Here is a 12,235-nt window from a genome sequence, read left to right on the forward strand (position 1 = left end):
ATATCGTGCTCAGTAAGATTTCCGTCTATGTGTCTATGCGGCATATCTACAAAGACGGGAATCTTGTCGGTTGAGAATGTACTAGGCACCAGCAACACCTTGCTCTGAGGACACGAATGCATGCTATCTGAGTATCTGTACACGATCACATTATTCACATGATCACATCCATAGTTATCAGGTAAATCTAACCTAAAATGTTTGGAATATGGTTGCATGTTTTTGTCCAGAAGAACAATTACACCAGAACCGGACACTGGGTTTTCTGTTAGTGATTACTAAAATTATTCTCCCAGAGATATCATTAATTTAAGTTATATACGTCTGCGTAATCGCCAACAAGAATTTTTTTATTCTACAGACTCTTCGTCTTGTTATTAATTTACCACGTTATAAAAAATGTGTTGTAATGTATCATGAACCATGTATCGTCATGAAGAATGTTGTATTGTTTAAAGAATGTAGAAAATTGAATGAATGTAGTGCAATTTGCATATTTTCTTGTTTTCTTACATGTCCTCACACGTTTTGGTTCTATTCTTGATTTCCCGTCCTAGCTTAAAAAAGGCGATCCTCATAGCAAAGGCCGGATAACAAACAAGTTAAGTATTACTAATGTTTCGAGTACATCAGTGTAGTACTAATATTATATTATGTTTCGAGTACATCAGTACTTTTCAAATCGGTGGCTTTCGACCTTTCCTATATATTCGCTTTAAACATAGGCCAGACGCTACGTGCGTGCGCAAGAAATTCAGAAATTGAAACAGCTCAGGCTATATCAATAATGGGGCTAAAGTCGAAAAACCGCAAACAATTTAAGTTGAAAAAAGCCTTGATATGATTGAAACGGAAACATATTGATTGATCCAGTGCAGGCGGTTATTGTGCTTAGTGAGCTGTCAAGCGACTCGTTATTACAGGCTTTTACAGCAGCAGCGTCTATCTGGGCAACAAGGGCTGCCCTTGTGCATTAGGAGAGTAAAAAAAGTGAATTCATGAGTATAATCTGTATAATTCATGAGTATAATCGCTCAGCTTATCACATTGGTAGCTCATTCCACTGCATGACTAATATGCCCGTGCACATTAACGACAAGCTGTAACTTTTAAAGTCACTTCTGCGCTCGCATGCAGTACTTTATAGTGCGCTTGCGACAGATGTGGCTATGAGCGCTTCGAAAAGTATTGATAGAAGTATAGTAGAAATTTCCTGGATGATCAGTGCATCCCGTAACGCATCCTGCATATCCCAAGGGTCATGACAGGCTTGCCAGCTGCTAGCACCGTTACAGATTTGACCCCATGGGTGATACCATCCTTTATCAATGGCTGCGTCTGCCCAATCGATGACCATGTGTGGACTTATGGTGCGCTGGACACTGGTGTCGATGCTCCGCCCACGTTGTACCGCCGCGGACCGGCCAAGCAGCGCGTCAACGGACTGGCACTGAACCTGGACGCTGGCTTTACACACAGGCTCAAAAACCGGCCGGCCAAGGATCCCAAGAATTTTCCGCAGCGCTACCAATTGGCCCCGTTGCGACAATGGTGTCAGGAGCACCCGGACGTCTTTAGAGATCCTGCGTTAGTATATTTAACTACTTTTACGCGTGTTTCGGTTGATTCAGTTTCACTTTGGACTTTGGCACTGCAAGCTCGAATTGTGCCGTATGCTTTATGATGTTTGCAGTTGTAGACCAGAAGTCGTCTGCTGGGCTGGATTGCTGAAAACGATTATGCTCACGCCGGCACATTTGCACAACCCGGAAGGTAGGATTAGCTCATAATTATAACGGGCAACGGAACCGGCTAATATCGTACTGCTCGAAATATTGCTTACCCATCAACTGAAGATACCGCAGCAAATACGTCGCTACATATACTTACTACCCTAGCATTTCGGCATTTTATACTACCCTTAATTTGGCATATACTGACATTTTATTGCTCAAAATACTGTAGTTCTGTCGCCAGCTCTGCGCAAGAATAATAGTTTTCACAGCAACATACACAAATTGTTGATTATACATAAGGATGATATAAAACGCCTAAATATATATAATTTTATGTAAACTTAATGGTTAATATGTATACATACTATGCATACTGTTATGAGTTGTTCTTTGTTTTATCCTATTCAGAGTTAGGAAGTGGTTTTGATGGTACAATTCAGAATGCACGGAAACTTTAAAGGCACTTATATTTTTTTCGGTTTATGGCCAGATGATTATACATGCGTGAAAACTGCTTGTGCAACGTCCGGTCTAAGAGTTATGCTGGTTTCAAAGAATGATTTTGTAAAAAGATACCGATTTCACTTTGCACGTAAATGGACATGACTTGAAGATTGCTTTTACACCGATCCAGTATTCCATGATTTTTTTCCAATTTTAAAATGAATTTTAAAATTTTTGAAATTCATTTTAAAATTTGAAAAACATGCTAGAACAGTGGATCGGTGTGAAAACGTTCTTTGTGGTTATGTGCATTTACGTGCAAAATTTGAGGGAGATCGGTCCATAATGAGACTTTTGGTACACCTGAATGCATTTAAACTTTTTAGAATTTTGTAACAGCCATAACTCTTGAACCTGATGTTGCGCGCACATACGGTTTTCTCGCCAGCGTATACAAATCATCTGGCTACAGAATGCTGTGAATCGAAACAAAAATGTGTTTGGGAGTGCGCGAAAGTGAAAGTTTCCGTGCATGTACACAAATTTGGTACCATGTACCGGGCCACTTCCCTTAAATGCAAGCAGTATATGGCTTTATGCAGCCACAGGGTGGATCGTGTTGGCCTGGAAAATCGAAGGAACGCTGTACCTGGCGCACGTGAACCGTCCAGCAAAGCCCGTGGAACAGCCCGCGATGAAAAAATCTTCGGAAAAGGATAACGAAGACACGGAGCGCTACTCATTCTGGTAGGCGTGCAATAAAAGTATACTGGTTAAGCAGCGGAACCACATTTAGTATACTTCATATGCATACTGTTTTAATCTTTTTAACTGCACGAAATCAAGGTGATACTATATTTTATTTTTCGCTTATCAAATGTGAACAGCATTTATATCAAAATTCAATTAACCTTCCGCTGATGTGTACTAGGCGCTTTTGCCGCTTTGTATTTTCGCATGGTTACCCGCAGATGTGTCTAGAGAATGTTTAATTTTGAGTGCCGGTTGTTAGTAAACTCTGCAAGAAAACGGGTGTATCTGTACACAGTGACGTGAAAAGCGTTTGTGCGCGCCTTAACTTTCAAGCTTTCAAGTGCGCTATCAGGTGCACGTTAGTGAATCTATGCTTATAACTTGTAATTTAAAAGTAGATTTTATAATAAGTAACAGTACTCGTATTCATAACAGTAAAATTTCATTTAACGCTGCCCTCAATCCTTCCAATGTTCCGAGTACAGAAATGGCGTTGCCTCGCTGAATCTCCAGCGACAGCCGTTGGCGAAGGAATTCATGAGAGCGAGTTCCACCCGTAGAAAGTTGAGTCGCTTGTCGAATTTTTCACTAACAGGATAGCTGACTTTCCACTTTCCCCATAGATCGAGTGTGTCAAAGGCTAGCAGTGTGAGACGTGTCTGTTTGATTTGAAGACGTATCTGTCGTTTAGATAAGTTCCGTCAGTAATATTTAGTTATCACCCCTATTCTGCGTTTTAACAAAGCCACACCGTTGTCTTTTAATGTACAGTGCTTACAACTGGCGTCACCAAATTTGCCGATATGTAATGGCTATGCATATTAGCATCAGTTTTGCGTAGTGTTTTGGGTACAGGGGCCAGAAGTTCGAGCAGTGTCTCACTCATTCGAACGAGGAAGCGAACTTCAGCGATACATCAGCAGATAAGACCAGCTACATCGCGGTCCGATCGCGCCGAATTAACGGCATCAAAGTCCTGTTTGGAGCGGAGATAGATTGCCGGGATCCGGACGGTTCCGGACGCTACGTTGAACTCAAAACAACATCCGTCGACGCCATAAGTACCCACCAAGGCAGGAGTATGAACAATGCCAAAAACAATTACTAGTAAGTCAGCATATTACGGGCTTTACATTTTGACTGTGAGAAATTAGTGCACCTAGAAAATGTAATCAAATCCCCATTAATGTTTTTACACAATTTTAAAAAACCTTCCCTGACCGTAAGTACAGAGAATTATATCTCTGTTCTCTACTATGCCTTCGCTGTGACCCACAGCCTGTGAGTACGAACTCGCTGCCCATAGTTAAAAGCCGATCCGGAGCCACCGTTACGACTTGTATCATTTTTGCTGTTACTGTATATCTTTAAGAAACTCATTGTAGACAAATAGTCGCACCATCTAATCTGCATTGCAGTCGCTTCAAGATGCTGAGTTGGTGGGCTCAGTGTTACATTGCTGCAGTCCCAAAAGTGCTTGTCGGCTACCGGACTGCTGACGGTTGTTGCGTTTCGACCGATGAATTCTACACTGATGATCTTCCCGCCAAGAGCAAGGTACTGACAAGTGACAGCACAACCCGAACCATTGGCGCTTTAGCTAAACAAAAGGATTTCAGCTTGGCGGCTGAAGAGCACTGTACATGTACTGCAGTAGTACAGTGACGTACTGTTATACCATAATCTGTGACGATTATTGCGAATTTCAATGTAAAGGTAGTAGTGAGTAATTTCAGTGTAAAAGTGTGTGTTCAGGTAGTAGTTCGTATTTCGAAGTACTTGGTGCCAACTTTTGTATGTACAGTACTTATTCCTACTTGCCTGTTAAAGGCCTGTTTTTTAAACTTTTTGAAATTTTATTTGACCGATAACTACGCTATTACCTGATGCTTCGAGCACAACGTGCACCCGCCACTGCATTTAAATTATGTGCCTAAACACTGTCAAAAAAAGAACGCAAATGAGTGTCTGGGAGGGCGCGAAAGCGAATGTTTCCGTGCACGTATACGAATTCGGTACGAAGTACAGTGCTGTACCCGGGTCGTACTTTCCCTGCACCATTAAGTAGCACCGTAGCAGTATCGTTTCCTGGTTTCAGGCGGCAGGAGCTGAGTGGAACTGCCAAGATGCTATTAATTTTCTGGGTGCCTTTCTGGATAAGGTGAAAAAGACAGTGAAAGAGGACTATACAAAGTGAGTGGGCCGGTCTTTGGCTTGTTGACGTGAAAAATTTTTGAGCGCGCAACGTGCTGCTTTTTCCGGGCGGCTGTAGTGGATACTTCTTTTGCAGGAATATGTACACATTTGAATGGAGCCCCGGAACGTTATTAGTCAAAATCAACAGTATCACAAAGAACCAACCAAAGAAGAGCAGTTACTGTGAAACAGCAGCGTAAACTCCGGCTATTGTCCTAATTATTTACTTTCCTATATTGACGGATTATCTAATGCAGAATCAGATATGTACTTTGAAATTTTTGTGATAATTACAGATATGTGGCTGGTTTCATCATTGTTTGCTGCTTCCAGTAGTGCAGTTGCTTTTAGTTTTCTATCGAATTTCTTGTTTACGTTTATCACGTTTTGTCATAACTGTTAAACATTTTATTTGCATTTAATGGGCTACAGCTGGGCAAAGCAAAATGCAGTACAAATAACTGTATCGACCTAATCTCCTGATGATATCTGCAATGTGCACAATCGTCGATCAGATGCTCACTCAAAACACTGCTTTAAAAATGGGACGCTAAAACTGGAATGGAGGAAAAAGAGGTTCGATGCGAAGATGCAAACAGAAGGGATTGTTAGAATGGGGAGTATGGTGGAATACGGCACGAGCGCAAATGGGATCCCTCTGGACCGTACATTCTGCTTAGTAATTTTACACATGTATTTGTTGGTAACCGGTTAAAGTGACGTTTCAAGCTGCACCTCCGTGTGAAAGTGGATCGTGACAGGGAGCGGTTTTCAGAATTCCATACAATGTACTATTCCGCTTACGTAGATATTGCAGCCCTGCATAATTTCCATATCCGGTGAAGAGTTGTTTGTTACTGTTTAAAGAAATTTGCTTTCGCAACTGTAAATCCGCTGAACCGGCAAATTGTTTCCTTAAGCACTTATAACCGATGTGTAACGTGCCTCGATGTATCACGTACTACAGTCGCACACACATTTTATATTATTCCTTATGAATAAATGTTTTCAGCGTACGGCTGCATCGCCAAAATCATATTATCGCTCCAATGAAAAGTACTTAACTGTTGTTTGTCCTGAGAAGTGCATCAATTCCTTTTGCTGTCCCCGGTTTTGAAAGAGGGATAGTATTGCAGCTGTGCTTTGCTTGTAATTGTAACTGTTCGTATTTGCAATAATGCAAGCTCTACTGTTACAGATGTCTGGTATTCTCTCATTGTTCCTGCTTTCTTCCTACCTGGTGGAAGAAGCCCTGTGCGCCAACATTCAATGGAACGGTAACTGGGCCATGGGCTGCGACTTCTCCGGGAACGATCTATCCCGCGTCCAGGTACCCAGCGAGCAATGCTGTGGACAGTGTGCCAACAATCCCCAGTGCACCCATTTCTCCTGGACCCGCTCGAAGGGGTGTTCCCTGAAACGCGGTGCCATCAGCAAATCCAACGCCATAACAGTCGGGGATACTTCTGCAGTCTGCGGAGTGATTCGCGAAACGGCCGGCAGCAGCAACGGCGGTGGTGGCGGTGGTGGCAGTACGCAGACGGGGAAGACGACCCGCTACTGGGACTGCTGCAAACCCAGCTGCTCATGGAAGGATAAAGCCGTCGTGAGCAACCCCGTGAAAACCTGCCGCAAGGACGGTATCGCTGCGTTAACTGATGTCAACGCCAAGAGTGGTTGTGACGGCGGTGACGCGTACGTCTGTAACGACAACATCCCGTGGGCGGTCAACGATAAGCTTGCCTACGGATTCGCGGCCGCCCATATCAAGGGTTCGGATGAGCGCGGATGGTGTTGTGCTACAAGCTGGATTTCACCAGCGGCCCGGTATCCGGGAAGTCCATGATCGTGCAGGTGGTCAACAGCGGCGGCGATCTGGGGGAGAATTACTTTGATCTGCAGATCCCGGGCGGCGGTTTCGGGATCTTTGATGGGTGTACGCGGCAGTGGGGCTAGCGGCGAGTGCGTGGGGAGAGCGGTACGGTGGGGTGCGGACGCGGGACCAGTGCAATGCGCTGCCGCAGCCGATCCGGGCCGGATGTTATTGGCGGTTTGATTGGTTTAAAGGAGCAGATAATCCCAGCATGAACTTTGCACCGGTACAATGTCCGGCGGAATTGCAGCGCAAGAGCAACTGTGCTCGCAAATAGTAGAACCGTGAAAAATTTGCAACAAAGAATTTCTATCGCATTGACGTACCGTACTATCGAGTTTTGTTATGACTGTTAAGCATTTTATTCGCATTAAATGGCTATACGAACGCAGAAATTACAACGATGGGCAGAACAAATACAATATTAATATTATTATGTATCAACCGAATCTCGTGACGGGGATGTGGCTGCTGCTATCAAACTGAATATTTGACATCATTGTGCTATCATATGGCTCAGTCCTTATGCTTTCAAGTTAGAATTTTACCGTGAATCAGATCGAAGCTCATTTTCCGCAAGAGCTGCAATACCAAGCTAGAATGTTGCACGTGATACTTATCATTCTCACAAATATCATTAGGGCACTCGGCTTTATTTAAACATTTACACTATGTATGTATGTGTAGCACATGCATACACAGCCCGTCTAATAAGTTAACGACATATATCAAACAATAAAGGAGCACACCTGGTATTTGAAGCAAAATGTACGCACTAGCAGGCTCGAATAAGAAAATTGACAGCATGATATGGTGGCATGTTGTTATAGGCATACTGCCGCCCGTGTTGGCTGTTTTACTGGACCATTTGTACTTCAAATCATTGACCCGCGTTGTCCAAATATCGTATACCGTTTGGCCGCTGTGTTTTGTCAGGAAGCTGGTATCAGCTGAATGAGAATGGGCCGGCATCTCGTTGATGGTTAACTTGTGGGTGGCGGCTCCCCCTGTGGCTCCGAGACTGTACACAAAGCTACTGCCCAAGAGAAAACGTCCCCGGTAATCCGGAGTATACGAGGTGGGAAGTATCCTGGACAGGTTCTCGTGCGTGTAACTAAAATAACTCCCATCGCACTTTAGCCAGCATGGTGGAATCTCTCGGTTGACCGGGTAGGCTATAACCGACCCGATGGGCATCATTCCGGCCTGGATATCCGTTGCGGTCGTTTCCATCTCTCCCATTCGGCTTTGGAGCTGTCGGACTTTTCGCTCTAGGCGGTGCATTTCCTCTCTTTGGCGAGCCAACGCACCGGTGCTCGAAGCGGACGGCAGGATATTGATGCGGCTGCTGAGTTCTGATGTGGTCTTCGTCACTTGCACTTGCGTGGACGTTATAACGGAAGATGTTCGCAGTCCTGCAACGCATCCAGAACTGGATACATAGAGTATAGTCTGCGCTTAAGCTAGCACTTGCGCTCGGATTTGCAGTACTAAAACTTGGACTTGGACTACATAACTAAGACTGAACTGAAGATTCTAAAACTTGGACTATCTAACGAGTAATAAAACTTGAGCTAGGTGAGTGTTGGGTCTACTTGACTTGGACTTACTAACTTTTGCGGCATATTGTATTAGCTTCAAAATTCTTCAGTTTCGAGCTAGTCCACTTTAACCTCTTACACTGGAATTGACCTCTCGATCTTAGTTTCGATCTCTCGATCTCGATTTCTTATGTTTTCTTACGTCTCTCAAATTATTTCTTAGGTTGTTCCTTAAGAAAACCAGCAACTCAAGGACACTTATGAAACATCATGAACTGAAAACCTAAAACAAATCTCAAGATATCTTAGAAAATGTAAGAACGAAAACCTAAAGTAACTAAGAAACTATTGTGTTCAAGTCCAAGTCAAGAAGTCCAAGTCTGATAAGTGGTCCGAAGTGGTCTAGGCCCAGTTTCTAATTTGAGCGCGGGCCAAATATTACGGATCACCTGACGCTTAAATTTCGAGTAAAATCTCTTGAACAAGGCGGCGGTCGCTTCCGTCTTACCAGATAAGTTGATTCGTCGGAGCTGCATGGCCTTGGGAATGAACTTCTCCCCATCCCATTGAATGACGTGTTTGGCTTCGGTCATCAGTTCGACGAGTTTGGCCTTTTCTTCGTTGCTGACGGACTGCGACGCCGTGTTGACGCCACCGGAGCCAGAGGAGTCGCTCCCAAATATTCCCAGAACGTCCACTTTCGACATGAATGAACCCGAGACATTGGTGCTGTCCTGGTTAGCTATGTACTTTTTGATATCGTCCTTTAAAGTGCTATCACTCTTATTGTACGCATCGTTTAAGGACTGGGTGATGCGGTCCGGTCGGCCGTTCTCGTCGTGCCAGAACACCGAGCTCCACATCTGCTCCTCGAAGGATTCGGTCGATATGCTCTTGGCCTTGAGAATGTTCTCCAGTAAGGTGCCGATGGTGATAGACTGGTCTTGGCTGACAAATTCATCGTCGGTCACTTCGCTGGCCACCACATTGCTGGCGATTTCCAGGGTCAGCTGCTTGAGGTCTCTTCATGAAAACGGTGTCCTTGTTGGGGAAGCGTTGGTTCAGGGCTGTCGCAAGAGCTCCGTTCTGCACGTGCTCCGCTTTGACCTACAAGCAGCCAGTTACCTCTCCATTTAACTTTTTATTATAATTATAAACAACTACAGTAAAGCGGATGTTGTCTAAGCGGTTCAGCATGTTGTGTCTAACCATGGCCCGTTTCCATAACTGGTTTGCCCTCATTCAGGGCCGTCGCGAGTTCCGAGGGTAGGGGGGAACGCGCGGTCGCGCGCCCGGCGCGCCAGTTCGAAAATGGCTCAAAAATTGAAAAAAATCGTAGAAAAGTGGCTCAAAAAAGCCACTTTTCTACGCTTTTCTATTGTAATTTTCGAGCGCCAGTCCCATTTTTTCGCGCCAGCGCCAGTTGCGCCCAGCACGTCCCCCCTCGCGACGGCCCTGCCCTCATTTAACTTAACGGAAGTGGTCAAGCTTTTCTAAACTTGACTTTATTTGGCTTCGGTTCTGCTTTGTTCGTTCGTTCTACTAATTTAGGTCCACAAGAATCTGTTGGTTCTCGATTCTGAAAACTGTTACCATAGATGATTTCGTGACCTTTTGTAACTTGTACAGTCAACTGCATTCTTTGAGTGTTGAATAAGAAATTCGATTTGATAAGTCGCTTTATTATGGTTTGTACATTAAATGCACTGCGCGTTTGATTTTTCAAATGCTTTGGAAAAGCTTTTGATGCATCTAGGGAGCTTGTTATTTCGAACCCTGGATAATTTTAGTCAAACCAATAACACAAAAGGGCTGATCTTGGGAAAAAGATTAACCGTCGCTGTCGCATTATTAAGTTCTCCTGTAAGCGCACCTGTACTACACCTGCGCAGGTCAACGATGACCTTTACCTATGTGTTCCTATAACGATTAGGCAACGCACCCGTAAGACAGTGACCTTCATTCAATATAACACTATGCCCACAATAAACAATGCTAATGCTAGATAGCCAGGTGTAGATTGGGAGTCGACTGAGAGTCTGCTGGTGGACTGCTGTCATACTACTGACTGGTACGGAGTGGAGGGGTGCTTTATATATGGTCCTGGTCCGGATGGGTTCGGCTACCATATGTGGGGCTGGTGTGGCGACAAGCCAGTGACAGAGTGCATAACGGCAAAATGATGTGATATGCGGTCACCATGATGTCATATGACCGCGCAAAAATGTGCAGGGCATACCTGCACGTAGGTTTCCGGTGACTAATGGTCGTGCGGTGCGACAAGAGAAGATGTCGTCACACTAACATTGGTCGTGCGGTGCGACTAGAGAAGATGTCGTCACATCGCTCCGGAGCGCTTATCTGCGGGAAGCGTTCATATATTTCGAACGACCAAGCGAGGTGGTATTTAAAATCGCCCTGGGCGTCAATTGCGGCAAGGGACGCAAATATTAAAAGCACCTTTTGATCGGAAACCAAAGTTAGGCGGAGACTGTAGGCTACATACCTGTGACGGAGAGATCAGTACGATAGGAATAATTACCGTAATAATCTATCCTACCGACCTACTCAACGACAGAGTATGAGCTAATAATCTCAATGTGGCATAGCTAAGTCTACGAATCTACGCGAAGCGAGAACTGCATCTCCGACGATATTTTAATTAGAAACTCCGAAACTGCCAAAACTCGTAATGAGAGAACTGATTCCAAAAGTACTGCCACTCACGGACACTTATATAGACACGGCGCATCCGTGTTGAAACAACCAAAAGTAAATCCGAACACAAAAGAGAAACGTCGAGAAAGTGTAAGAATAATACAAAGTACGAGTAAAGCCGTCACATTATTACGTACGTATCGCTACAGTACCGCTATATCACGTCACCCCCGCAAACGGCTCTTGGGGAACCCAGCACAAAAAGAACAGAAAAGGAAAGCAAAAAACAGGAACAAAAACTAAATGAGTTCTCATGCTCACGACTGGGCAAAGGCGGGCATTCCATCCACCGTCCACAAACTGACTGATCCTCCTCCACGGGTGACTGAGTGAGATGTTGAATGAGGAGAGGATCCTTGACGGGATGGAGAACTGAGCGTAGGCAGAAAGACTGAATAGGATGGCAGAACGGCAGTCGGAGTAAAGACAAACAGGAAACGTCGGAACGAAACAAAGTTCATGTTTTTTCAGTGGCAAACATTAAATTAATGTAAATCGCCGATGAAAAACTAAAGCAAAAAACATCCGCGATGAAAAATGAAAATAAAAGCAAACACCACTTTGAAAATTGCGAAACACAGTCAAACGCAAGTAGTCAGCATAACACCCGAAGGCGGTTACCAATGCGACTCTCGTAGCACACACAATCACCGTTTGACGGCATTCAGAAAGGATATCTCCGGGAATAAACTCCCAAGAAATTTACAGGCGCATTGTCCACATCACTGGACACCACTTCATACACCATTTTCACTACTTGACCATCAACTTCAGTTACCGCATTTTTTGAATCAGCTAATGTCTGGTTTTCAACTTTGGACTTTCTGCAATTATCTGCGTCGATGCGTCGACCAGCCCCATTATAATCGCACTGAACACATTTCGTAGTGCACTGGCTTTCTCCCTGTAACTGACAATTATGAATTTTTTCAAACTGCAATTCACCGCACACTTCCGCTACGCATTCAACATGG

At 44.3% G+C, this 12,235-nt stretch overlaps 1 protein-coding gene and 1 pseudogene across 1 annotated transcript; both read left to right on the forward strand.

Annotated features, from left to right (window-relative positions):
• The first annotated feature begins 1,200 nt into the window (after positions 1-1,200).
• Positions 1,201-5,407, forward strand: LOC129596764 (decapping and exoribonuclease protein-like). Its single transcript, XM_055494115.1, has 7 exons — positions 1,201-1,587; positions 1,694-1,773; positions 2,783-2,927; positions 3,789-4,040; positions 4,352-4,490; positions 5,032-5,126; positions 5,224-5,407. The coding sequence occupies exons 1-7, from the start codon at positions 1,262-1,264 to the stop codon at positions 5,327-5,329; spliced, it is 1,143 nt and encodes a 380-aa protein (XP_055350090.1). The 5' UTR covers positions 1,201-1,261; the 3' UTR covers positions 5,330-5,407.
• Positions 5,408-6,206: 799 nt separating this feature from the next.
• LOC129596731 (uncharacterized) lies at positions 6,207-7,283 on the forward strand (annotated as a pseudogene).
• Positions 7,284-12,235: the final 4,952 nt, after the last annotated feature.

This window comes from Paramacrobiotus metropolitanus, unplaced genomic scaffold, assembly GCF_019649055.1.
Source record: "Paramacrobiotus metropolitanus isolate TYO unplaced genomic scaffold, Prichtersi_v1.0 Parri_scaffold0000094, whole genome shotgun sequence".
Lineage (NCBI taxonomy): Eukaryota > Metazoa > Tardigrada > Eutardigrada > Parachela > Macrobiotidae > Paramacrobiotus > Paramacrobiotus metropolitanus.

Excerpts from the sequence above, each read along its gene's own strand:
- LOC129596764 (XM_055494115.1), top strand. The coding sequence starts at position 1,262 with ATGACAGGCTTGCCAGCTGCTAGCACCGTTACAGATTTGACCCCATGG. Across the intron at positions 1,774-2,782 it reads ACATTTGCACAACCCGGAAG|CCACAGGGTGGATCGTGTTG; the intron begins GTAGGATTAGCT and ends GGCTTTATGCAG. Across the intron at positions 5,127-5,223 it reads GTGAAAGAGGACTATACAAA|GAATATGTACACATTTGAAT; the intron begins GTGAGTGGGCCG and ends CTTCTTTTGCAG.